The following is a 27,769-nucleotide window of genomic DNA, read 5'->3' as shown; positions in this document are numbered from 1 at the left end:
ATTGGTCAATGGTTTGGCAATTTTGTGGGGACTGATTGAATGAAGGTGAAACTATATAAGCCATTTTCTTTGGAAAGACTTACTTAAATTAGCTTCATTTAATCTTTTCTCATAGCAGTCTCAGTTAACGTGCTTGTGTATCAAAAAAGGAGGTAAATTTAGAGAAGTTGGAAAGAAAGAAGATAATCACCATGCTCACCTTTTGGCAGGGTTTCCCACAAGTTTCTTCAAGTTTTGTTCTAAAATCCATATTATTTTAATAATTTTTTTCAGGTAGCTGTTGTTGAACTATATAAAATGCTTGATTAAGCTGAAATTATAAATATAATAATAAATTAATCTCAAATATGTGTGTTCATAAAAATGGCTACTGAAGTGGAAATACAGATGACTCAGTGTGGTCCTGCTCAGAAACATATTAATATATTTGAATTACTGCTATTGGCAACCATTAATTTCTCTGCAAATATGTAATCCAATGACAATAAACAATACTTTCAATAATGATTCATGTTCTAAAGTTCCGGTATTTCATGGCAGGGCAGTATAGTATGCTCATTTTCCTAAAAATCAACTTGCATAACATATGTAATATTTGGTTCATGATGGACTGAGATAACATCCAGGACGTACAGTAGCTTCTCTCATAATTAAAGAATACAACTTTATTAGCTGAGCTTCTTTTCTTGCCTGTTCTAATATAGCATGACAATTTAAAAAAAAAATTAAAATTGCAAGTAGCTTACAGTTGTACTACTCTTTCTTTCTAGGAGCATAAAGAGGGACACCTTGCATCCCTGCCTCAAGAGGTTTGCAGGTCATTTGTGAAAATAATTGAAGAAGTACTTGGTTCTCCCCCAGACCTGGAATTGCTGACACTGGTCTTCAATTTCCTCTTAGCAGTTCACCCTCCCACTAATACATATGTTTGTCACAACCCTACCAACTTCTACTTTTCCCTGCACATAGGTAAATATGCCACAGTTAGATAAGCAATAAGATAAAAATCTGGGAATAAACTAATATTAAAAAAAAAACTTCCCTGTATTTTAAATTATTCCCTGTAATTAAAAATTATTGAACTACTGGAACTTAATACTGTAACTACTTTTACTTTTCTGAAACAGGTTACAGTTAAACTTTAGTTGGAGAGCTTTCTTCTCTCTGTAGCCATAGATAATTTCTCTGGTGGTTATGCCTTTAACTTTCTTAAAGTTTGATGCTGCTAAATGGTATGCTTAAGTTTAACTGCTTGTGGGGACATTTGTCTGGGGGCAAATTTATAAAAAAGCATCCAGCTTACTTGTAAATGGAACTTCTTCCAAAATCTGTATTTGGTCCTTTCTCCACTTGTACTTTCTTGCTTCCTGTAACTACATTCCAAGAAAAATAAAGGACACATGGAGCATTTTTTGCAATTGATGATTTGCACTGCAAGGCATCATTGCCAAGCCCCATCAGTTCGTTGCAGACAAACTCCTCGCAGTGCCTGTGGGGTTTGAGGGGAGCAGACCTGGAATAACAGCTGCTCTAATATATCTATACTGGATGGTCATGTTGGCCAAATTATGGATGTGAGCTTTAAAAAATATTTCTTTGTCTTCTTAAAAATGTGGTACAATGTATAGTTTGTGCTTTAATATTAGCATTGTACAACCTAAGCTATAACTTTGGTAAACATGGAAAGCATCATCCAAGTCTGAAATATTTTCTCCTTTTGCTAATACCTGTGTACCTCAAGTTTTAGTGATCAGTTTCAAAGGCAGCGCAGTTGTGTTTATCTGTATCTGTCCTCTAATATTAGCTATTGTAGAATTCTGAGTAAGGGGAGAATGCATGTTTTGATACCTGAAGCCTTTTTAGGCTGTTTGAGAACAGCCACGTGTTTTTGACATGACAAAAAGTCAGTTGTCACTACTTGTATGACTGCAAGGACTGCCTTTAAATGTAGTTGTTTTAGTATATCATAATATTTTTATTGTTCTAAAGTAAATTTTGAAGTAATCTCTAAACCAAAAAGTGTTTTTTTCAGTTTTTTGGACTTGAGAACTTCTCATTAGCCTCCAGTGATCAGCTCCAAATGTAACCGCCACTCACTGCTGTGGGTCTAATTTATCAGCAATGAAAACATTAAAAGCTTTTATGTAACTTTTCCCCTTTTCTTTCTAGATGGCAAAATTTTCCAGGAGAAAGTTGAATCACTTAGGTACCTGAGAAATTCCAGCAGTGGTGGGAAATCAGTAGACAATTCTGCATTTGTGATTACATCTCCAACTGGATTTACAGCTTTACCGCTGGAAGGTAAAACAGTTCTGGAAAAACAAGAATGTTAAGACACAATCCTTTGGTAAATGACTAGAATGCCCAAAAGTGTTACTTTCCCACAGATATTTCTTAAAAAGCTCCCCCTGTCCCTTGGAGCTTGATCCCTGAACAGCAGAGTAAGAAGGATGGAACAGAACATGCTACCTAAATTGCTCTTCATTCTTAAGTTGAAACAAATTGCCAGGATGATGGCTCAGGCAGTGAAATGCACCAGATAAGCAGAAGCATTTCATTTGTTAAACAGACCTTCTAGAGGTGTAAGAGAGTGCCCTGACCAGGCAGCAGCTGAAGCAGTCAGCCTTAGGCAGCTATCTTATCTGGGCAGAGAGCACTAAGCTGATACTTTTCTTTCTTTGTGCATAATCCCTAACATCCACCCATATATTTCAGATCACGTGTGACTGGCTGTATTCTGGGTATCACAATGTAATACCTTTTACAATTGATATCTTTTTGCTGTTTTGTGTAGGAAAAGGAAATTGAGTCTTCAAGCACTACTTCAGTTGAAACAACTTTATTCAAATTTTTTTAGCTTTTCGGTAAAGTGGTATGAAGAACATATCACCGGACTAAACTGTGTATGGAATCAGTCCTTTTCCCCATGTGGAAAACATATGAAAACTCATTCTTCTAAATAAGTACTTTTAGTACTTTTTTTATGTCAGTATTACCAAATTATTGGTTTTGAACAGAGACTGTTCATGTGTACCAGAGGAATACTCAACATAATTTTTTGTGAAAATGTTTGTGTGATTGTGATTCTTAATTTGAATTTCTAAATTTATATAAATAAATGCTTAATTTATATACTCTTATATTTAATCAGGGATTATAATAGTGGTAGGACAAGGAGTAATGGGTACAAATTAAGAGGAGAAGTTTAGGTTAGATGGTAGGAAGGAATTTTTCACTGTGAAGGTGGCAAGACACTGGAGCAAGTTGACTGGGGAGGCTGTGGATGCCCCAACCCTGGCAGTGCTCAAGGCCAGGTTGGATGAAGCTCTGAGCAACCTGGTCTAGTCGCAGGAGGTGCTGGGACTAGAAGATTTTAAAAATGCATTCCAACACCTTAACATTGTATGATTCTATAAAATAGCAGAATTGTATGTGTGTTAGGTAACTGCTACCTGCATGTGGATTTGCAATTTTTTGTTGTACTACCCCCTGATGTGTGTGAAAGCTTGACTGTAAGATTGCTGCAGCTGTGTAGATCTCCCTTGTTGCTGAAGAACAGCTTGGTCTGGCTCTGTGGGTACATGTATGTGTGTATGTATCTTCATGTATTTCTTTAATATATTTCATAGATTTATCATAAAAAATACATTCCTAATGCATTGTCATTGCCTTAATAGTAACTGATGCAGTTTTCAAAATATTTGTGAATGAAAAAATCTCATTTTCCTAGTCTAACAGGTAACTGCTTCTACCAGTCTTGTATACAGACATCTTTCTCTCTCAAAACTATATTTTGTTAAAGACTTGTAATATGCTCTGAAAGTTTGACTGTTTTATGTCAAAATGTGCAGTTAAAAGCAAGCACTGTTAATTAAAACATGTAGTTATTTGTTCTAAATTTGAAGTATGTGTAAAACCTTGGTGCAAAAGAGTTGCTGAGTAGAAATGTGATGTCCCCTGAAACACTGCAGATTTGACCTCTTACACAAAGCTCCAGATAGAACAAGCTGCTTTATTTGACACTGCTTTGAGCAAGAATTCTGGTGTAGACACCTCCAGATGTGCCCTCCACCCTCTGTGATTCTGTAACAGTTCCTGCTGAGGGTTAGGTGAAAGGATTGTAACTTAAATCTAAAAACTCCTGTATATTGGCAAAAATTACTTTGTATTTTATTTCTTTCACATTTGTGACTTGCTAAATATATGGCTGCATAATAGTTTAATATCTCTACTTTGATTAACCAAATCTGAGTTATGTTAGGCATTGAATCAGTTTTGCACATAAAATTAACTTGGGTCACAACAATTTTAAATAGGTGAAGAGTGTATCATTATTAGAAAAGCTGGGTTTTAGTGTGAAAGGAATGCTTAAGATGTCCTTATTTCTCTAGGGAGCACTTCCAAGGCTAGTGTACAGCAGAAGATAAGCTCTCAGGCACCTAGAAGGCTTTCTAAAAGCTTACCAGCATCACCTACTTCCTCACCCCAAGTTCATCGAAAAAGACTGACGGAAAGAATGGGAAGCAGTGTTGATGACCTGCAGATCCTTGGTGAGCGTGACTACATTGATCTTCAGGGTAGAATTGGTTTTGTAGAAAGTTCTGAAACTATGAAGAGAGTACAGGAAGAACTCTTCCTTAGCAGCTGTGAGTCTGCAAAAACAGTTTGTGACTCAGAGCTAACATCTGCCGAAACATTTGAAGATATTGCAAAAGAAGCAGAGTTATCTGAAAGTGCATTGGGGAGTAAAGAAGCTGATACAGACCTGAAATGTAGCGAAGCTGCTGCTGGTGGTGCAGCTGAGGCATCGCTGCGGCGTCCGGACAATCTGAAAGGCCTGCCTTCATTTCAGAAGGGACAGGGTCACTTTGCAGGGTTGGGGCTGGCATTCTCTGTTCTTGGAGCATCATCAGCCATTGCTCGCTGGCCAAGCTTTGCTGACAAGAATGTTCTTCCTGAAGACTGGGACAGTCTCGCTTTTTCTTCACCTAATGAGAATACCCCAAAGCCATCTGAAAGCCCTGATGACAGGTAAGCATAGAAAATAATAAGTTAACATGAGCTTTAATTTCACAGTTCTTGCTCTTGATTAGTATTCCATAAAAATTCAAAGTCTGAAAACTAATGGCATGTTTTCAATGACTGTTATACACAAATTTATTAAGCTTTTAGTGTATAGAATGTTCTGTTGTTTCAGTTTTTGCTGTATTTACATAACAAATTTTTAAAATCAGGATTTTTGCTATGTACAGTAGAAGTGAGAACTGCTCACAAAAGAAAGTAGTTCTGGTCTGATTATCCTTTTTACTATCTGCCATCTAAAAATAAGTGTTAATGAAGATTGGTGGCTAGGAGTATTGGACAAATGATGTCTTCCAAATTTCTAACCTGAACCCTCTTTCTGTCCCTCAAGAATTTTAATTTTGCATTTTTTAACCTTTCCTGCTGTGGTGAAACATATTCCTCTGTTTTCAGCTGTGCAGAAGACTATCTTGTGCTTATCTGTTGTGGGTTATACGATCTCTTGCGTGGAGTTCTCCTAATCCTACCCGATATCATGCTAGAAGATGTGATGGACAAACTTATCCAACCTGATTATCTTATAGTTCTGGTGAACCACCCATCTCCTCTCATACAACAAGGAGTCATTAAAGTAGGCCTATATCAAGTGTTTTCTCCTAAAAAGATGTCAACCAGTATGGTTAACATGTTGGTAATGTGGTGGAGTTTTAATATTTTTGTTGACCTTTCTTCAGTTTTCTACATTTGAGTTTTAAGATAAGTTTTCAATCTATGGATTAAAAAAAAAATAAAAACAAAACCAAGCAAATTACAAAGCAACAAAACCACAGACTCTTTGAATAGATAAATATAGTCCCTAATGTAAGCCAAAGGCCTTAAGAGCTTATTGATAGCATTACCATTGTAAATGGAAGCAACAATGCAGAAAGTCAGTGACACAAAACATGATGCAATGTGTAAAAGTGCTTGCACCTTGGTTTGACTTGTACAGGAGTTGACTTTGAGTTATTCTGAGGAGTCATCCACACATTTGTGGACTGAAGAGGGACTTGAGGCTTCAAAATGTTTTCACAGATTTTTGTAGTATTAAGGATAGTGTTTCTGTATGATTATATTATGTAGATAAAAAACTTTGAGTAGATTTATAAAAAACTTTGAGTAGATTTCTATTTTAATTTGAGAAAGAAAAAGACAGTATGGCTTTATTGAGAATGAATGTCATGCATGCATTTGCACGCACACTGAACTGTAAGATTGAACAAATATAAAAAGTTTGAGTATTTATGTATGCATTTGCTAACTGTTGTTTGATTTCATCTGCCCCAAACTTAATGAAAAATGTGAGTGTGTTCAGATTAAAAATATATCATCAAATATATAATTGATGGTATAATTGATGTTTGCAATCTTGAATTTAAAAAATTTAAATTACAGACAATAATTTCACTTTCAGGGCAGTTATATTAAATGTTTCATTCTTACACTATAATTATGCATTTATTTTTAGTTGTTGGATGCATATTTCAACAGAGCAAGGAGGGAGCAGAAGGAAAAGTTCTTAAAGAACCGTGGCTTTTCTTTGCTAGCCAACCAGCTGTATCTTCATCAGGGGACTCAGGAAGTTGTAGAATGCTTTTTGGAAATGCTTTTTGGCCGCTCTGTTGGCTTGGATGAAGAGTAAGTAATGCTGTGCTTTTATGTCCTGTAACAATATGTGAGTTACAAGCAGTGCACTTTGCTGGTCAACAACCATAAAAAAGCTATTGAAGACTATTTTGGTAGGTTTTGCTTGTTTAACATTGAAATGTATTAAAATCCTTAGGGCTATTGTGTGGCCCTTAAGCTGTTTGTAAGCAGCTTCATCTGAGGGAGGCTCTCAGCAGGGATCCTGTAAACACTCTGACTCTGAGTGCCTCAGAGGCCTTGAACTCAAATGTTGTGTAATCAGTTTAACTCTCTCTGTCACTAGACTTCTCTTGGATTTTGGTAGGAATTAAGGAAAAATCTTGATGCCACAGCTGCTTCCTTATCTTGGCTCCAAATTTAAATGGCTGTCTCTTTTAGGGAAAAATCCCAGAGATATACCATTTTCATGAACTGAAGAGCCAGCTTATATTGACAGAAAAGGAGATTACCTTTAAGCAGACAGCTGTATAAGTAAATGATATTTTTTAGAATTAATATGACTACTTAATGCTTGTACAGAAATCACCTGAGTAAATATATTCATTGGAAAAATCTTGCAAAAAGTTCCTTATCAATTGCTGCCTCTGCAGGATTTGTAGCCAAATTACTTTTGCCTCTTGACCTGATCTTCACCACTCAAAAACTATTTTTGTTTAACTGCAATATCTAGTCATGGCTGCTTAATTTGTCCCAAGGCAGAGAACTGTTACTTCTTCAGGATTTATTATGGGGCTGGAAAGATATTTCTAATGTCTAATGTCTCAGGTTTTTAGGATTTTATATAATAGTCATATTATAGGGCTGATAACCTTATGAAAGTAATGTAGTTTCTTAGTGCATAAATAAAACAAGGTCTGAAGCACTGCTTTGAATTCTGCAATCACTATAATCCAGGTGCCAAACTTAGTTAAACCTCAGCAGTAATGGATATGGGATATCAAACCTGCTGCCAGTCAGTTTGTTATTGTTACAGTGATGACAAGCTGTATCTGTTCTCTTGATGGTGTCTACAGTAGTTATAATAGCGACATTGGAAGGGTAACGCACCATTTTTCTACACTGATTAAAAACTCCTCCATTTTCATGAAGTCTGTATTGTAGACAGTTGGTAGTTAGCTAAAGCATCAGATTTACTTTTTAGGCACGTCATTTCTTTGTGGCTGAAATGAAAAGTTTAATTTTCTCTTATTGGGTTTTTTAGTAGATAGCTATTGTTACTACAATGAAATGTAGGAAATTACCATGGACATCTTTGCCAAAATACAAGTATGTGATACATAAATGGTATTCCAGTTGTCTGTACTGTTTTTGTTATCAGAGTGTTCTTTGGGATGCCATTTACTATATTTCTGTTAACAGATTTGATCTGGAAGATGTCAAGAATGTTGGACTCTTTCGAAAATGGTGTGTCATTCCTGTTCTGGGTCTAATAGAGAATTCCCTCTATGATAACGTTCTGCTGCATAACTGCTTCTGTCTCCTCCTGCAAATCATAAATTCCTGCTCAAAAGTTGCAGACCTGCTGCTTGATAATGGTTTGCTCTATGTGTTGTGTAATACACTGGCTGCTCTCAATGGACTGGAAACAAAGTGAGTATTGTTTCTGTTGCTATCAAATGTTCTAGGCACAGCCTTAAGGCTAGCAAGAAATTAATGTATTCATTTTTTCTACTTTTTGAAATTGTTAGAGAGCATGTACAAAATACTGGGTTTGAGGTTTTCAACTTTATACCTGTAAGTTAATGTTTAGTCAGTTCAAATAGTGGAATATAAAATGTTCTTTCCATACCTTAAACATTCAAGTGAAATGACATTTTAAAATGTGAGATTGCCACACTGTCTGCACTTTCAATGCTTTTCTTAATAAACCTGAACAGTAAGATAAAGGCCCAGGAAATGGTACATTCTGCTGTCTCTATGGCCAATATCAAAACTGAAGAAAAGTCTCTCCTGTACTGCCTATGATTTAATATTTGAGATTTTTCAATGACTTTATTAGCGATAAAGATTATGTACTTTAAAAAATATTATACAGGGAACAAAGGAGAGACAGGGTTTTGTTATTTTATTTCATTAGTTGGTATCCTGAAGAAATGGAAAGGTTTCCTTTTTACCTCAATATAGTTTTTGTTCAGCATGATTACAAAATGAGATTGTCCTGATACTTTTTTGAGAAATATAGGATTTCAGACTTGTTCTTTAACTTAAAAATCTGATAGTAATACATCATTGCTTTTCCAATAATACTGTGCTGCACTCAACATTAGAATGTCTCAAAAATTTGCAGGCATCCAATCTGCCAAAGTTAACACTAAAGAAATGTCTTGAGTTATAGTGTTCTAGTCTTCAACAGTGACACTTTTATATGAAGTACAACAAAACATTAGGTACAGTTGGCAGAAGTAGCAAGGGGAATAATAATGGGTCTTGTTAAGAGTTACAATCTACTAGAATTGTCATGTTTCTGGTAACTACAACTTTGTTTGCAGCATTCCCTTGAATGACTACAAGTTACTTGCATGCGATATACAACAGCTGCTGGTAGCAGTTGCAATTCATGCCTGCAGCTCCTCAGGTTCTCAATATTTTCGTGTTATTGAAGACCTCATTGTGCTGCTGGGTCATCTCCAAAATAGTAAAAATGCAAGGATGCAAAGTAAGTTGTCTGCTAATTTTTGGGGTCATGGGACTGGAAAAGTAAATCCCTTCCCCAGTTTTCTGTTTAATAGTCTTGCTGAGGGAGAAGGGGAAGTTTTCTTGTGATGGATCTTTCTCTTCTAAGTGGTTCTCAAATTAGTAGTTTCCCTTAGGAGCCTGCCTTGTGGTCAAGAATTGTGTACTGCTAATCTGAAAAAATAGTGACTGTAAAAGTTCCTTAAGGATATTTAAATGAAAACATTCTGTACAGTTTCATTTAGCTTGTTTTAGAGTGATCAAATTCAATGGCTTTTCTATGACAACTAATTTCTGTAGTGTCTGTATCTGTGTCATAGCAAAGTGACATTGTGTGACTCCTGTGGAATCTAGAGTTTTGTAGCTCTTGACACATGTTGTCGTTTGACTTATTACAAATATCTGGTAAAAATTCCTGAAGATGTCATGTACACTTTGTATGCCTCTCTCTAGATATGGCAGTTGTTCTGCAGCTAAGAGTTCTTCAAGCAGCCATTGAGTTGATAAGGACCACAGCAAGCCAGGATGCTCAGGAGCAGGCCAGTTCAGCGCCGGCGCCTTCGGCACCACATCGCACAATGTTCCAAAAGCGCAAAGGCATCGCAGGTGAGTAGCAGAGGTGTGGCATTCTTGTGCTTGCTCCTTCCTGTATGTATTGCTTGGTGATTCCACGGTATTACCACCTTTGGGGATTCTCTTAAATTCACAGGGTGCTTAGTAAAGATGTTTTTAAAGTAATTTGTAATGCCTGTAATAGCCAACCTCACAGTAAGTTAATGCCAAAATCAAGGCAGTGCTTGTAACTAACACAGCCATAATGTGGGGGTTGCTTTGTTGCACAACTTTTCATTAGAGACCATCCTGAAATAAATACATGCCACTCCAAATGTATACTTAGAAGTGCCACTGTGGTGTTATTTTTAAAACCTGTGTTGAGTTCTAGCTTTAGCAGTGGTACTTTCCCTGTATTTGATAGCTAGTCAGTCCTTCTGTAAAGGTTTTGGAGTTGGATGTAAGTTGATTTTGTATGTCTCTTACAAATAAAGCTGCATTTAAGACTTCACAAAAGATACAGTTTAATAATCTGGCAAACACATACTATTTCCTGTTTACTATGGGAATGTTTCTCTTCATGGTCAGCTTTTGATGCCCTCTCTCCATCAACCTAGTGAAACATTTTATATATATTTTCATTACAGTAAAAATATTTTTATATTAGTGAACTTGGTAAAGCACTAAAGGTAAATAAAAATAGTTGTTTCCAAAAGAAGGAAGTACGGTCAAGGCCTCCCAGTTCATTTCAAGAAAATTCTGAAGAATATTCTTATGAGTTAGATACCGTGTTTCTATTAGTGCCAATAGGTATGGTACAAAATGTGTTTGCTGATATGTCTGGCTCGTCATTTCTGCTGATGAACCCACTCTGCAATATGCAAGATTTTGTTCTATCACTAATTTTTAATCCTTTATTCTATTTATACAGTAAAAACAGGAATAAAAGTAGTGAGTTTGAATGTTTAGTTCCATGTTTAAAAGTATGGAAGTCATACAACAAATCTGATCCTGAAATTAACTCATTTCATGGTATTACTTATTATTTGAAATTTATATATGTATTCTCAAAAAGCCTTAACAATTAAAAATAAGAGACAAACACCCAATGACACTTATGTTCCCTTTGACACGGATACATTTCAAGTGTTTGTTTCATTAAATGATGTGAAATCTTTTGATTAAAGTAGTTACTGAGTGATGGACTTTTCATGCATTTTAGTAGAATTCTATTCATGCTTCTCTCCTTAAAGGTTCCAGGAAGTTTTCACTTGCTCAATCTGATGCTCTGCTGGTGAAAATGCGCTCACTAGCAAGTGAGGAATTCAACATGATGATGCAGCGGAGAATGAGCCAAGAAAATCCTGTCCAAGCCACTGAGTCTGAGTTTGCACAAAGGTTACAGAGGCTGACTGTTTTGGCTGTTAACAGGCTCATTTATTTAGGTAGGATTTCTTTTTGTTTGTTTCTGTTTTGATGAAAAATTTTTCTTGCTTTTGGAATGCTGAAGGGTTAGAGAGGAAAGTTGTTCTATTGACAGGAATTTAGTGGATTTATCCATAAAGCATTGTTCTCTGATTTGTCTCTCAGTATTATGTAACTGGCAATCTGGATAATGTTTTTATCTGAATGAACTGAACAAGCTGTTTTATTTCTACATTAGTCCATTCATGTGTTAGCTGCCTGAATTATTGCATGAAGATTTAACTGCCGAAGGAAGCATCTGCTCTCTTAAAATGCAATTTTTCCATGAAATGGCTACATTGGTTAGCAAGACTTGATGTCTTTGAGAGCTAGTGCAAATTCTGCAAAAGCAAGAGAGAGTGAAAGTATGGTAAATATATCAGTAAAGGCAGTATTTGATATAATGCCAACTAAAGGTTTGTAGGATTGTCTTGCTTGAGATGGTACTGATCAATATGTACCTCTTAAATTTTAAGCCTCTACCGAAGAGTGCCTTGATGTACTGGGTATAACAGAAAATACAAGTCAAGGCAGACCTTCGGCATCCCAGCTGGAAGTTCCCAAAGAGGAGAGCCAGCAAGAACTGACTAGCAGAATAAATCCTTTTCTTAAAGAAATGGTCAAAATGTTGGTGGAAGGAATCAAAGTATCCATTGTAAGTAATTAGATGCTGTCCACGTTAAAGCATATTTTATTCATAAGGTTCCTTTATTAGGAACTTTCATTCGTAGTGTATTCTGTTCATAAATGCTTTTCTTACTGCCTTTGTCCATCCAACTGTGGCATTAAATACTGTGGCTTCCCAGTTACTTTGCAGTTATAAAATAAAAAATGGATCTGTTCTGATTTTTACCTTTACATTTGACAAAATTATTCTTGAAAAAGAACACAGAACTTAAATAGACTTTCTTGTACTGTGAAAATTTGCTTGGTCTCCTAAACTTCAACATTTAGGTTTGCTGAAGCCTATAAAACCAGATCTGTGCATCCACAGGTGGTGGAGATTTTTTGAGCAATATGTTTATAGTATATTTTAGAATTGGGAAGAAGAGCTTTCTCTTTTTTCAGTTCTTAATAAAGTGGTGAAAATCTTCTAACATACAGGTGTTAGCTTGTCAGTATTTCCAAGGCAATCAGTTTTTGCTTGGATAATACAGAGTGTGTTATTACTCTTCCTTAGTCATCTTGGTGAAAGCAGTTCTACCTAAGTTTCTTTCTAGCTCAGAAACATTACATTTGATAGGTGTAGTATCTTTCCATTTGTGCTACTTTTCAAAAATGGCAAGTTTTTTCTTGTGAAAATACACCTCCTTCTATTACTTGTTTTCTAATCTTTTGAGGTAATCCATTCAAAAAACTGGTGATTAATGTAAAAGGGCTGTTGATTAAAATGAGCAATAACGAATCCTTCTGGTTTTTAAATTCTCTACATCACAATTTTCACTTTCTGGATTGTTTTAGTAGAATGCTTTTCAACCCATAATAATAATCACTATAGTAAACCAAAACACTTCTTTTGGTAGATAAAACTTTGTCCTGCATTTTGATCATAATAATCTGAAAAAATTGGTAGAAGAAAGTCCTAATCCTGTAATATTAAAAAGTTGTCTCCATTACTTAGGGCACCAGCAGAATGAGCACTCCAAAACAGCAGTGGAACAGAATCCTCTTGTTATGTAAGGACACATTCCGTACGCAGCTTGGGAGGCTTCTTGTGCATAGCTTGTCTCCTGTGAGTCCTCTGCAGGAGAGGAAGCAAGCTTTGGAGATGGCACACGAAGTAAACCAGCAAGAGATTTTGCGTGACTGTCTCAGCCCAACTTTGCAAGTAAGCTCAAGAGTTTTTGAGAGAAGTTTCTAAAACCTATATTCAATTTTTGTCTAGATTTTTTGATTATTTAGAACTGTATGTGGCAAGTTGTTCACTGCTACTTGTGCAATGTTTAGTGACTGACAATTGTCATACAAAACACCTGGTGTACCTCTGCAATTGCTGTACTATCCTGAGGATAGATAAAATTAAGTCTAGGTATGTTGGTGCTGTTCTGCATCAAACATATCCCCTGTGCTGTGCGGAGACAAGAGGTGATACTAGTTTTAACATGAAGGATTTTACTGAGGAAGTTAGGAATTAACGTGCCCTAAAAAAGCAAATTAAGGAAGGAATTATCCTTGCTTTGAAACTCTTAACTGCAGAACTTCCTGAAGCTTGTAAGAATTGATTTCAACTAGATTTTAAGAAGCAGTCAATCCTCAACCAAAGCACTACTCTCTCTTTCTTACTTGGCCTTTATTACATCTTCAAGTGGGATTATGTATTCTATGTTCTTAAGTTAAAAAGCTGAATAGGCTCTCCCTGCTTTTCTGAGTTTCTCAGGAAAGCTTGTAATGGTGCTATGTTAGTGCAAGCTTGAAAGCCATCATTTCTTTGAGTCACAAGGAGAAATCAGGAAGGAATGTTGCAGTTGGAGATCTTCAGGAACTGCAAGAATGAAATAAGACATTCCACAGTTTGAGTTGCTGTATACTAAGGAGAGAAAGTATTTATTGGGTTAGTTTTTGGCACTCACATATTTCTGATCACGTATACATTATTCAAATAAATAAGTTTTATCAGGTAGAAAAGAGCTGATGCACTAGCAGTGGCTTCCGTGGGGAGCATCATGTTGAGTGCATTTATGACTTATGTCTGCTTAACTTCATTATCTGTCATCTCTAATTTGATTAATCAAATGAGGTGTACTGTTCTTGGCATGCAAAATTAGAAGTCCTCTGGCACGTATTTCCTGAAGTATAAGGCTCCAGGAGCTGAGTACTGGGGAAAGAAACAGTTTTCTTGCAAGCCATTTGAAAAGTCACAAGATGCTGGGGTAAATTTTACCATGCGAGGATAAAATTCAGCATGTTTTTCTAGTTTTATAAAAGTTTAACCATTAAAGTTGTCTTTTTCTTTAAATTAGTGAATAATTAGAAGAAATCTGCACAGTCTGACTAGAAAAGGGAATAAAAGTGGAGGGGAAAATATTGCTCAGTGTTGTGGAAATGAGCATGACAATACAATTTCCTCTTTCCTTCTTTTCATCTTCTAGCATGGGCCTAAATTAGTGCTCTATTTGTATGAACTAATGCACAATCACAGAGATGGAATGACCAAAGAACAACAAAGAGCAGCAGGAGACTTAATGAATACACTGAAAAGTTGTGGCTATAAATGCATTCCCCTGAGCCCACGACCAAAACCAGAGTTAATAAAAGCTTTGAAAGAGGTTTGTGAATAAAAACTTTGCTTTAAAAACTGGGTGTATTTGAGACAGTTGTCTTATATGGGATCAGAGTTTAACTGCAGATTGTGGTGTTCTTTGGTGGATGGCTTATGCTTTTGGAATTCTATTTGGGTTCTCAATATTTCTGTCACATACTCTCAACTCTTCATAGCAAGCTCACAAGCTTCTTGGTTAAACATATTTAATCCAGAGGAAAATTATAATAAGCTACTAGTATCTCTTATTTTCAAGAAAATAATTTTTGATTTCTTGTGAAGAGAAGAGTTATATATAAATATAATAAAATGGCAGTAACTGAAATGAAGCCTTGCTGGCTTGAAATGCTGTGAAGATATCAGTTGAACAGTTTAGTCGCTCTTCCTTTTTAAAACTGGCATATCCTTTAGCCTCCCCTTCCTTATTTTGTCCAGCTGAGAAAAGAAAATAATGTGTTAAACTTCCATTCAGGATCAGAAGAAATATGAGATGGAAGAAGGTGTAAACAAAGCTGCTTGGGAGAAAACCATGGCTAATAATCGGCAGAAGTGAGTACCTTAGAGGGGCTGCAAGAACTTTAAGAAATGTTCCCTGTTGAGCACTTCCCATTGCAAAGTTGCGTGTGTTTATGGATGAGGTTTATTTCAAATTAACAGCATCACTAACTTTCAGGCTTTTAAGTATGCTATTATATTAAAGGCATATGCATTTTGGTAGGTTGTATAATAAATGGCATTGTGTGAACCTCGATACTGATTTAGTTTTTTGTACATTTGCCATTTCACCCTTAATTTTATGACTATTGCATCTGTCCAATCGGCTCTCCTGTTGCTGTGGTCCGTGCAATTAAATGTCCCTGCAACTAACCCTGATTTTCAACAAATGAAATACTGTACTCAGTATACAATTTGAATATTTTTGTGAGCTATGTAGACTACTGCTCCTTGACATAATTGTAAATTTCAGTACATTGTGGTAGATTGAGTTTTCCATTTATTTAAATTTCAGGCTTTGCCATGAAATCAGATTTGAGACATAGACACAATGTGCTTTAAAGTAGGCAAGTGCAGTAGCTGTAAAGGTCAGCTCAGTCAAGTTCATGCAGACAAGTATTAAGACTTTGTTATGTTGAATGATTTAGGAGATTTAATCAGCAGTAAACTAAAGTCCTTACCCCAAATTTTTATTGTAATGAGTATACATTAATTAGTCAAGCACACTAAAGCATAGCCATTGACCTTCTGACTGGCTTGTCTTTGGCCAAAAGTAATAGATTTTTTGGTGGCTAAGAAGCAGAAGGTATTCATGAATCTCATTATGTAGGCTAAGGTATTCTGCATCTGCTGTAACAAGACCTCTACATATCTACTGCCAAACTGATTGTATTTTATAAGGGGTTTTGGTCTTTCCCTTTTCAGTGTGTTTATTTTGCATTTTAAAACACAACTCTTCTCCTCAGTCTCTTTCAGCGTCTAGATACAAAGTCTAAAGACATTTCTAAAATAGCTGGAGACATCACACAAGCTGTGTCACTGTCACAAGGAATGGAAAGGAAGAAAGTAATCCAGCACATCAGGGGGATGTATAAGGCAGAGCTGAGTGCCAGCAGACATTGGCAGGAACTTGTTCAGCAGCTTACGCATGATCGGTGAGTTTTCTCATCTCGGGGAAAAAGTGAGAGAGACTTGATGCCTGACATGTGCTTCTCCTTCTAATCAGAGGCATATGAAATGGAGACTGTGCTAAAATTAGAATTACTTTTGCTAACCATCTGATAGCTAGACTTGTGAAAGACTTGACTATTTTTTTACCCTATCTTTTAGGGTCAGTAGCCAAGTAATATTTCTATCCCATCTAGACAGGTTTTTTCAGTATATATATTTTGCTGTGCGTAATACAATGAAGTGTGTCCTAAAATTTTCGTATCTTGCACAACATAGATGGAGTAAAACCACATTTTTGGTGTAATGTTACTCACATTAGCATCTGGATACTCTGTTTACTAAATAGTGTAGAACAAAGGATGTTAATGTTGATAAGAAACCAAACTAGGGCATCTTCACCACTGCAGAACTAGTATTATCTCATGTTTGCAGCAGCAGAGTTTTCAAAATAGTATTGGATGCATTGTATTGCTGTTTTTGTTAGAGTGACTAATTTCAAGAACAGTCTTACAGTAGCAGCTTGTGAAAAGTCATTCAGTGAAATAGCTCATGAAAAAAAACTAGAGAATTCAGTCTTTTAATACTTTTTCAGAAATAATCCCCCAGTGCACTTCTGTGCAACTTCTGTCTTTCTACTTGTTAAAGAGCAGAATTTACAAGCACATATACTGCCTCTGCTGCCAAACTCCTAATTTTTTTTTTTTTTTTGTCAGAGCACTCTGGTATGACCCAGTCTATTACCCAACTTCTTGGCAACTGGATCCAACAGAGGGCCCCAACAGAGAGAGGCGCCGCTTGCAGAGGTGCTACCTAACTATTCCAAACAAATACCTTCTCCCAGACAGGCAAAAACAGGAAGGTAATTAAAAAATCTTCAGTGTTTAATGTAGCCTAATGTCTGATTTGTAATGACTGTTACTGTCCTATTATTTGTGATGTCTTTATAGGTGTGATAAAGACTCCATTGTCTTACTTATTTGAAGACAAAACACATTCTTCTCACTCCTCTACTGTAAAGGACAAAGCTGCAAGTGAACATATAAGGTTTGTTTTGGATAACACATGCTTCTCTTTCCTGTCTTTTCCCAGTCAAATGAAACAGCTGTCTAAAAACCCATTTTTTCATCTTAAAAACGTTTTTTAAAAAATCAAGTGGGAAATGAGACAGTGTCAAAAATACTAGGCATTTTGCTTTACTCAAAAGCAAAAGACTACAGCTACCAAATACCATCTGGTGTGCTGTGGATAGGACCTGCGGGATAACCTGATAAGATCTCTTATTTTTGCTTAGTAGCACTGTCTGTCCTAGATATCTAAGATCTGGTAGGTCTTTCCATCAGAATTAAAAAGCAAATTGTCTTTCCATCCTCTCTGTTTTTATCACTGCATTACTCAGCTCTGCAGTTATATCAATTTGCCACCTGTTACAGGCACTAATACAGCGTAAAATAACTGCAGAGAACATGCAAAGAAATAAGTAGAAATACACTCATAAGCAAGTCTAGAAAGTTGAGGTTCTGTTTCTTTCCCTCTTTGGGATATAAACCATTAGTCATGTTCTTGGACAGTTTTTCTTCAGCTACAGCTTGGAGAAACCTTGAACCTTGGAGGCTGTTTGGTTTAGGTTGGTTTTAGGTCTGCTAAGAGGTACATAAATCCATAAGGATAGGCATTTCCATAATCCATAAGCGTTTCCACTTTGAAATATTTCAGAGTTAATCGAAGATGTGTAAGTGTAGCACCTTCTAGAGAGACTGCTGGTGAACTGTTGCTAGGTAAGTAGAATTGTCATTCTTTATAAATACATTTTCAGTGTGTTTACTGTATAAATGCAGTAAGAGTCTGCTGTATATATAAACCTGGCTAATTTTAATAAGTAATTGATATGTTTCCTGACTTTATGGATTACATACTTTCTAGATCAATTTTGCTTTCTCTGCTGTTTTCATGAATGCTGTTTGAACTGCCAGTAAGTTTTGAGATCTGCAGACCACTTGCTAAAAGATGTGGAATCATAAATTGTATTTCTGTCAAGTACTATCTTGGCCCAGGTACTATTCTTAGTAATCTTAACTCATTACTACTGTCATCATGTACCTTTTCATAACTATTTCTTGCTGTAGGAAAATGTGGCATGTATTTTGTCGAAGACAATGCTTCAGACACAATTGAAAATTCGGTAAGTGTTAGAATATATTGTCCAGCTGTAATTTTTCCAAATTATGGCCATGAATAGCTTTCTTCTTCAGCAATTTCAGTGGCAGTAGTACTAGAGTTGGAGATCTCTGGACAAAGCTAGCCAAACTGATTAGTTTGGTTTGTGTTGCTTCTGTTGACCCTGGGTATGGATTGGTGATAGAAGAAAACAGGAAAGATGTGGGCCTGGGGCTGGGAGGGAATGAGGAACAGGTGATGTGAGGGGTTTCTGCACCTTGCAGTGCATTGCTTTGATCTTTGTTCATCAGAAAAGTGCACAGAGTTTGCTTCGATCTGTGCCTGAGAACTTGCCTTAGTGGAAGCTGGGACACTGTGAAGTGCAGAAGGTCACAGGTGTATGAATTGTGCTGTGCTCCACCGCATCTCTTTCTTGAATTTTACATTATATATGATGTTCTAGCTCCTCCCTTTTCCTATACAAGAGGATTGTTTCATGAAGAAGTGGGAACTGAGCTAATCCTTCTGATACACAAAGACTAATGTTTAAATTGTTTATGTACTCAACAAACATGTAAAAGTAATTAAGATATGACTAAAGCTTTAAACTGCTTTTATGGAGCTCTTCCTTGCAGCTACTGAACAGACAGTTCCTGTGGTTTAGGATGCTACCAGCTGCTTTGTCCTTCACAGGACTGTCAGAGCTGGGATTCACAGCAAAGCTTTGCTTGCTCTGATTGGCCTTCCAATATTTTTAGCTTAAGAGCCATTGAAAATGCGGCAGTGCTTGCTAGTTCTGGGTAGGGAACTGGAGCAGCTCAGGAGCATGTGTCCTGTTCTACCTACTTTGTTGAGGAGAGTGGATGATGGGGAAAGCAGCTAAAGAAAATCACAACAACTTATTAAAGCATTGCACTAAAATTAAAGTTTGCCTTATGATATGCTGTATTGTTATAAGCTGGCTGCATTGAAGGGTTTCTTGTTTGGAAAATCCACTATTTAAAATTAATTTCTAAATTGCAAATTCTGCAGAGTTTTCATGGAGAAACTGAACCAGCATCATTTTCTTGGACTTATGAGGAAATCAAGGAAGTTCATAAGCGCTGGTGGCAGTTAAGAGACAATGCTGTGGAAATCTTCTTAACAAATGGCAGAACTTTACTCCTGGCTTTCGATAATACAAAGGTACTGTGGCACCAATGCAGAGTAATACACCAAAGCATTTTACTGTGTCTTTATAACATTCATATTCATGCATTAGGTTTTTAAGGAGACCTGTTGCATGGACTGATTAAATTCTACTTAATACCTTTGAAAGAACTTGGCTCAGCTAGGCTTCTGGATGATCATAGGCATGTTGTAAGACACATCTCTGATATATTAAGACATTAAAGAATCTTGGTGATACTAGGCATTATTTGATTACAGCAGATATCTGAAAATATACAAAATTAGAGAAACTTACTCTTGGTAGTTTTAAACTTCTAAATTGTATGATTAAATCTATGGTGTTTTCTTCTAGGTCCGTGATGATGTGTACCACAACATCTTGACTAACAATTTGCCTAACCTTTTGGAATATGGAAACATTACTGCTTTGACCCACCTGTGGTGCACAGGACAGATTACTAACTTTGAATATCTGACTCATTTAAACAAACATGCAGGTCGTTCCTTCAATGATCTCATGCAATATCCAGTATTTCCTTTTATACTTTCTGACTACACCAATGAAACGCTGGACCTAAATGATCCCTCGGTATATAGGTAATATGAAATGCTTGAAACTCTTCTTTTCAAATACTTGAACTGATGATCCTTATATAGCTTTTTAACTTCATTGTACTAAACTGCACACACACCCACAAATGGAACTGTTTAGGGACAAGCCTCATTTCTGATAACTTGGGTTTTTACAGTAAGTGGCTGGTTTGCCTGGGACATTTAAATAAAACAGGTATGTAGATTCAAATGCAGTGTATTGGACTTAGACTGTCTTAATAGGCTATGTATAATTCACAGAATTAAGCAGAAGCTGTCTGTTTAAATTCCTATGATGAGAGCCTTCCAGACCAATTAGCAAAAATTAAATAGAAAAGGAAATAATATTGTGAATTACTTGGCCAGTCACAAAATCACAATCTTCATCTGAATGGACTTGAGTGAATTGTCCCACCTTAATAAATTTCTGTTATGCTAATTTAACATTTGTGTGCACTAAGTCTTTGCCTTTATAGGATGCCTCTGATTTGACTGATGTGCTTGGCATTTTCTTGCCTGTTACTGTGCTGTGGATCTGAGTCTGCCTTTAGCACTAACCAAAAGTTGTTTTTTTATTTTCTGAACTTTCTTGAAAAGTGTTATGTTTTTCTTGGCCTTTTCATTATATTAAAGGTGTTATTCTTAATGATGTGAATCAATATTGTAATATTGTATTGTAATATATTGTAATAAAGTTACAACATATCACTACTGCTTTTGTTGCAGGAACCTGGTCAAACCAATAGCTGTGCAGTCTAAAGAAAAAGAGGATCGTTATGTGGATACTTACAAGGTAATTTAGATAACTTTCTCTTCTTGCCTTTGTCCCATGTAGAAATGACACCATGGCTTTAGTTTTTATAACATATATTTTTGGGGGAAGAATAAACCACAAATACAGTATTTCATGGCTACAGAGCTCTTACTTCCAGTGTATTTTCCAGGAAACATTTCCTAGGAATTGTTTTCTAACATGCTTGGAACTTGTGTTTTTTCCTAAAGCATGAAATCAATTTAGCCCATCCATGTGATACTGCTGAGGAATTTAAATGGATACCACCTTATATGGGAACTTGTATACATTTAAAGATCCCTAAAGATCAGGAAGATAATTTACTGCTGTTTAGTTGACATTACTGTGCTGGAATTTGTAGCTGTTTGTTCTGTTTGATAACAGAAAGGCTGTTTTCACTCAAGCACTTTATTTTAACATGTCCTGCTATGAAAATGGTAGGTGCTTTTTAATTTTTTTTCTCCTTAAAATGTTTTAAAGGCTGTAGGAAATAGCAACATACTGGGAAATTAAAGCATCTGCATCTGGACTTTCAAACTTGTCTGTGTCACCATGGTCTACATATTATTTGCAAATACTGTGTTAGAAAACAAGACAGGGGAGTGGGGAAAAGGAAAAGTAATAAATAATGGAAAGTAGGTCATTTAAATTGGCTGAAGACTTCAATACCTAACTGGATTGTAAAAGTGATTGTGTGTCTTAGGACACTTAAGTGTGTTTGATTCCAGACCGCTTTTGAATGTATGTTTCTGAAAAGTTGGGGTGTTTATTCCTAAACAATTTAGGCAAACATTTATTTTTGTTGTTGGAATGCATCTAAGGAGAAGGTTTCTGATTTTTTTTTTTTAATCCTCTCCTGTGTTTCTAGTATTTAGAAGAAGAGTACCGTAAAGGAGCACGAGAGGATGATCCAATGCCCCCTGTACAACCATATCACTATGGATCTCATTATTCTAACAGTGGAACTGTACTTCATTTCCTGGTTAGACTGCCACCTTTCACTAAAATGTTTTTGGCTTATCAAGGTAAGGTTGCATTTGCTTTTACTTGCCTTTTACATCTGGGCCTTGTTCCAATAACTTGGGAATGCTATATGTTTCCCTATTTAGCATAGGTTTTCCAATTCCAGATAGCTGAACCTGGTAAAATGTAATGTGGTATGCTTTAACAGTAGATCTATTATTGAAATTATCAAGCTACACCATAAATCTGGTCATCTGATGTTTATTCCTTAGTTTCTGTAGCATAAAAAGCTGACCTCTATTTGACTTGCAGTCGATGTGTAACACATAGCAATTGAGATCAGAGAATTCTAAATGTTCTCAGCTGACTAGAGAGCAGTTAACAACATGAAGTTGCAGATGTGCAACTGTTACTGTCCATCATCAGTGTAACAATTGAGTTTGGATTTCTTTACAGATCAAAGTTTTGACATCCCAGACAGAACTTTTCACTCTACCAATACAACCTGGCGCCTCTCTTCGTATGAATCAATGACTGACGTAAAGGAGCTTATACCAGAGTTTTTCTACCTTCCCGACTTTCTAGTTAACAGAGAAGGTATACTAAAAGGACAACAGAACTATACCCAAAAGAGTTGTATGATTGAGCTAATGGGTTGAAACTGAGAACATATATATGCCTTGCTTGAATATGCTAAGTAGTAGATGTAGGGGAGAAATCTGGCACAAATTTGTGGGGTATGCTAAAAAAGCTGTTATGTAGGAGTTAAGCTGAGTTTTTCCCTAATTTTGTCAGCAGGGCAAATGAATTTGCTGTTTTCTCGTTTTTCCATTCAAATGCATATGTACAGCTGAATATGTTTTGGAGGGACTTGTTAATGATGCTGCTTTGTTGATTGTTAATCACCATGCTTAATCATTGAGGTCTGCAGAACCCTACAGACCTTTTTGAAGTTACTGTGAACTAAAATGTTGGAATATTCACTCCCCTGTTTCTAGGCTTTGATTTTGGAGTGCGTCAAAATGGTGACAGAGTTAACCATGTCAATCTTCCACCCTGGGCCCGGAACGATCCTCGTCTGTTCATCTTGATTCATCGTCAGGCCTTGGAGTCTGATCATGTTTCCCAGACAATCTGTCACTGGATTGACTTGGTGTTTGGTTATAAGCAAAAAGGCAAGGCCTCTGTTCAGGCTATTAATGTCTTTCACCCTGCAGTAAGTATTTGTTAAGCAGCATGTTTGTTCATTGTCCTTAGTAACTCAGTGGGGCAAAGTTTGGTTTGACTTGCTTGGACAACATCAAGCATGAAACAAGATCCCTTGTTCATGGAGTGTTGAAGAATAAGAAAAGGCTTTAACAATTTCAATGTTGAACTGTAAGATCCCAGTGGGTATTGTGACACTTGGTGAATTTTTGTTCCTCTTTCTTGCCTTGAGCTAGGTGTGGGGCATGATCAGATCTGGGGCTTAGACCTTGTGGATAGTTGTTTACAGTGGCTTGCAGTACTGATTGTTGTAACTGTGTGTATCTGCTTCTGCCTAATTCAAAAGCTTTTTATTTAGGCAGGTGCTGCTGCAGCTTTTGATAGGATTGAAATAGTTGTGTGTGTCCTGAGCTCATGGTGTTTTCCTTCATACACGTCCTGTGTTCTGTCCCTCTAATGAGCACTTTTCTCTACAGTAAATTTAATTTCAAATAAGTCTTCATTTAATGTTAGGACTTGCAGAGTTTTACTGCATAATTGCAACATGGATATCTTGAATTGCATTCTTTAGCTTCAATCCTTACTCTATCACAAGGTTTGCTCAGCAGGTAGTTCTGGTTGTAAATGCATTCAAATGTTTCCTGGTTTTAGTGTTTGTTCTGTGACTGGAAAAGCTAATAAAATGGTAGTGTGTGGCAATGATGCCTTTGTCAAGTAGCCATCCAAATACTTCACTTTCTTTTACTCTTTTTGAACTTCAGTATTGACTTAGTACCATGAGCTTCAAATATTAAGTTTGTACATTCATTATTTTTTAAAGTGAAAAGTCAAGGCCTTTGGTGTGGTTGAGAAAAAGTGTGTGATGCACAGTTGGAGAGGCTGGAAAAAGACAAATAGAAGGAAATAATTTGCACTCTCTTGAAGTATGAGGTTTCTTTCTCCTTCCCTACCCCAAAAGAGAGCTTTAATATGCTCATTAAACAATGGTAAAGAAAATAAACTTCTCCAACTCTTTCTAATTCTTTTGTTTATCATCAGCAACCCTTCCAGTTTTGCACAGATTGGTAAAGGCCTCAAAAAAAACCCTTCAACAGAAATTAGTCATGGGACATATGTAGGAGCAGCTCACATGAGTATCCTTAAAGTGGTAGTTTATTCCAATAAAGAGGAGGTGACAAGGTAATGCTCTCAGTGGCTCTTAAGTCAGCACAGTCATTGTGGGATCTCTTCTCGTCCACACCTTAAGCAAACAGCTGAAGAGTCTGCCTCTGAATTTGTGTGAATGTGTTGCAAAATCTTTCCCAAAGACAAACCCAATGAGCTTATTCTTGCTCCTCTCCTTTTTTTTTTGCCTATAGACGTATTTTGGGATGGATGTTTCTGCTGTTGAAGATCCTGTTCAGAGAAGAGCCCTTGAAACAATGATAAAAACATATGGACAAACACCCCGCCAGCTGTTTCACACAGCACATGTTAGTAGACCTGGATCCAGGCTTATCATGGAAGGAGAACTTCCTGCTGCCATGGGATTGCTAGTGCAGTTTGCTTTCAGAGAAACCAGAGAACACACTAAAGAAATCATTTACCCAGTATGTAATTTTCAATTGCAAGATGGTTTAATTAATATCCATATGCTGTAATTGTTGTACCCTGTACCCTTGGTTTAGAATTTTCTTCCTAAAAGTGCTACTTGCTACATTATGCTGTAAAGAAAATAGATAAAATTAGGAAGTGATAGTGAAAATTACTTTCATGCTTTGGTGATATTTTGTGTAAACTAAGATCTGAGTTTGTCTTGGTTTTGGGAAATAGGTGTAGGAAAGCATTTCAATTAACCAGTTTTATAGTTTCCATGATGAATTGTGGGATCTGTGTGTAGACCTATAGCCAGCAAACACATACTGTGCTTTCTTCCATTCCATACTCAGCTTTTTTACTGCCTGTAGGACAATTAAACTTTCTTCACTACTTCCCTAAAGTCCAGTCATAAACTTCATCCTTGGATTTAGAGATCTGTATTTTTCACTAAACTACCTGAACTAGAAGCTTGCAGCCTATGCCTTTAAAGAAACAGTAGAACTACCTTAAAGCCAACAGTTTAACTGATGGTACTAAAGTGCTTTGAACTTGTCTCTCTAGTGGTTTTGGAGTAAAGACTTCAGCTGTCCTTACCATGTGATTGCTTACAGGAAACTGACATGAATCATTCTACATTACTAATGAAATTGTTTTTCTGAAAGTTCTATAATTTGAACCTTGTCTGTGCTTGTTTTAGAGTCCATTACCATGGATAAAGGGCTTGAAGTGGGGAGAATATGTTGGTTCCCCAAGTGCTCCAGACCCTGTTGTCTGCTTTAGCCAACCACATGGAGAAAGGTTTGGCTCTCTTCAAGCTTTACCAACTAAGGCTATCTGTGGCTTGTCCAGCAAGTTCTGCCTTTTGATGATATATAGCAAGGAGCAAGGTATGAATTTGTGCTTTATTCTCTATATGCACAATATATGTGAAATGAGCTGTAAAAAAAATTAAATCTAATCCTACTATTGTTCTTCAGCAAACTTCCCAAGTTTAGTTGCTCTTGCCGAAGATTAATTTATAATTCCATTAATAGCTTCCACATATGTGGTATCTTTACTGGAGGATGGATTTTCCTTAAAATTTTCAAAAGCACAATAGAGGCATTCTGTAATTCATATTTTTCATTGAAGTGGCTGAAGCACGAGAATTTAACTTTCGAACTTGCCAACAGATTGGGTCCAGAACTGAAGAAGAGATGAAAAAATGCATGTGGCAACAGAAAGGAAAACTTAAGAAATGGATTTTAGAGGCAGACAATGAGAAAAGTTAACAGTAAAAAAGCAGAGATGAAGAATCTTCTGCTTTCAGTTAAACTTCTTGGATGGATTCTTATTGAGAATGTACAAACAAGTTCTCACAATCTTTTGTTTTCTTGGTGGCATATACTAGTGCAGGCTTTCTAAAAATAAATCACATTTAGTCAACAAAAATAAGTAACATTTTCCTTGAAGTTACAAGCATTATCTAGGTGGTATTGTCTGCCCTTTTTCTCTGTTCTCAAAAGATGCATCTCTTTTTCAAAACAGTTTTGTCCAGGTTGCAAATTTTCTTTGGAGAAGATGGAATGTTCAATTGGTCTCTGAAAACTGTTTGTTTATAATGTGTTGCAGACAATACCTTCTTTTGAAACTTTGGGGAGGTTATACTTGAATTTGTGATAAAACATGAACCTGAGACTTGTTGTTGACTGTGTAAGTGGTTTCATCGTGCTGTGCACATGACACAGTGCTGTGTGCCTTCCCTCAGGTGTGAGGAGCATGCACAGCACTGACATTCAGTGGTCAGCCATCCTGAGCTGGGGCTATGCCGATAACATCTTACGGCTGAAAAGCAAGCAAAGTGAGCCTCCAGTCAATTTTATACAGAGCTCTCAGCTCCATCAGGTAAAACAAAATCAGTCTCTTGCTCTTTAATTTAATATTGGTAGTTTAAGTGGTGGCTTGACTTGGCAGTGGGGTACTCTTGCTTTAGCCTTTTTTGGAGATGAGCATCCAGTCACAACTCCTTTTAATCTTTTTGATTTGCTTTGGAATGTGCTCCACTGTTTTATCTTGTTCCTTGTTGTTTTCCTGTCCTAGATAAAGATTCCTTTTGAATTAATTTGATTTTTGTATCTTTTCCTTCTCATAGAATATTGCTGTGAATGTAATCAAGTTTTAAGTTTTGTCCCAAGAAAAATCAATACAGAAAAAAAGTATAGGTGCTTCATGTTGGAAGAACAACTCCACTCTAGTTTAGGATCCATTTGAAGAAGATTGTCTATAAGATTTTTAGGGAAAGCTACATAATTTCTGTCACAATCCAGTGACTGGTAAGATCTTGCAAAAAGATTTTGGTGGATGATCTTGAAGTGTGCACTAGTCTGCACTGCTCTTTAGCTATGAATTCCTGGCTACATGAAACTCCGTCTTTACTCTGTTTCTGACATAGTAACAAATACAACCTAGAATAGCTATATTTTAGCTCTTGGATTTCTTTAGCTTAGGTGTTTTACATGTCTTTTCATAGGATAACTAATAAAGAATCGGTTTGACCAAATGCTGTGGCTTAATGAGAACAGCAGTTAGAATAGTTGTTCTGTTCTAATTTTTTCCTGGATTTGTTTTGTCTTTTCAAGGTAACAAGTTGTGCTTGGGTGCCAGACAGTTGTCAGCTGTTCACAGGTAGTAAATCTGGTGTCATCACAGCATATATGAACAGATTCACCAGCAATACAGTAAGTTACATAGGAAATAATTCATAAATAAAGGATTTTGTGTACTCAGTATTACAGTCTTTTTTTTAACAGGAAAAATGAGAAAAAGCTGTATTCTGGATAATGACTAAAAACTTATATGGGTTTTTAGTATTTATTTTGAAGGCTCCTCTGACACCTCAGCATGTTTGTTTGCCTGTTTTTCTTAAGCTGCTGTTTACATACAGCTAGGCCTAATCAGTCCTCATTACCTGAGTGCACAACATGTGCAGCTCTGACTGTGTTCAGGACAGGGCT

The 27,769-nt window shown here is 36.5% G+C and overlaps 1 protein-coding gene across 2 annotated transcripts in view; it reads left to right on the top strand.

Annotated features, from left to right (window-relative positions):
* Window positions 1–27,769, top strand: part of LYST (lysosomal trafficking regulator) — a 76,703-nt gene that overhangs the window by 41,340 nt on the left and 7,594 nt on the right. The window contains exons 21-48 of one of the 2 annotated variants that reach the window (XM_054280590.1): window positions 771–969; window positions 2,170–2,301; window positions 4,392–5,031; window positions 5,476–5,653; window positions 6,530–6,699; window positions 8,068–8,298; window positions 9,198–9,364; window positions 9,835–9,987; window positions 11,187–11,378; window positions 11,874–12,052; window positions 13,019–13,225; window positions 14,487–14,663; window positions 15,129–15,205; window positions 16,117–16,305; window positions 17,035–17,180; window positions 17,269–17,365; window positions 18,035–18,096; window positions 18,445–18,500; window positions 19,508–19,660; window positions 19,998–20,242; window positions 20,963–21,029; window positions 21,898–22,054; window positions 22,449–22,589; window positions 22,991–23,208; window positions 24,557–24,787; window positions 25,474–25,663; window positions 26,524–26,660; window positions 27,395–27,493. In XM_054280590.1, the coding sequence (XP_054136565.1) occupies window positions 771–969; window positions 2,170–2,301; window positions 4,392–5,031; window positions 5,476–5,653; window positions 6,530–6,699; window positions 8,068–8,298; window positions 9,198–9,364; window positions 9,835–9,987; window positions 11,187–11,378; window positions 11,874–12,052; window positions 13,019–13,225; window positions 14,487–14,663; window positions 15,129–15,205; window positions 16,117–16,305; window positions 17,035–17,180; window positions 17,269–17,365; window positions 18,035–18,096; window positions 18,445–18,500; window positions 19,508–19,660; window positions 19,998–20,242; window positions 20,963–21,029; window positions 21,898–22,054; window positions 22,449–22,589; window positions 22,991–23,208; window positions 24,557–24,787; window positions 25,474–25,663; window positions 26,524–26,660; window positions 27,395–27,493 (4,890 nt within the window). The remainder of the gene's footprint in view (window positions 1–770; window positions 970–2,169; window positions 2,302–4,391; window positions 5,032–5,475; window positions 5,654–6,529; window positions 6,700–8,067; window positions 8,299–9,197; window positions 9,365–9,834; window positions 9,988–11,186; window positions 11,379–11,873; window positions 12,053–13,018; window positions 13,226–14,486; window positions 14,664–15,128; window positions 15,206–16,116; window positions 16,306–17,034; window positions 17,181–17,268; window positions 17,366–18,034; window positions 18,097–18,444; window positions 18,501–19,507; window positions 19,661–19,997; window positions 20,243–20,962; window positions 21,030–21,897; window positions 22,055–22,448; window positions 22,590–22,990; window positions 23,209–24,556; window positions 24,788–25,473; window positions 25,664–26,523; window positions 26,661–27,394; window positions 27,494–27,769) is intronic. The other variant, XM_054280591.1, reaches the window with a different exon arrangement.

Source organism: Melozone crissalis, unplaced genomic scaffold (genome assembly GCF_028551555.1).
Source record: "Melozone crissalis strain CALT ecotype California unplaced genomic scaffold, PUWL_Pcris_2 ptg000027l_1, whole genome shotgun sequence".
Lineage (NCBI taxonomy): Eukaryota > Metazoa > Chordata > Aves > Passeriformes > Passerellidae > Melozone > Melozone crissalis.
The sequence above is the reverse complement of the archived record's forward strand: the minus strand, read 5'-3'. Positions and strand labels throughout refer to the sequence as shown.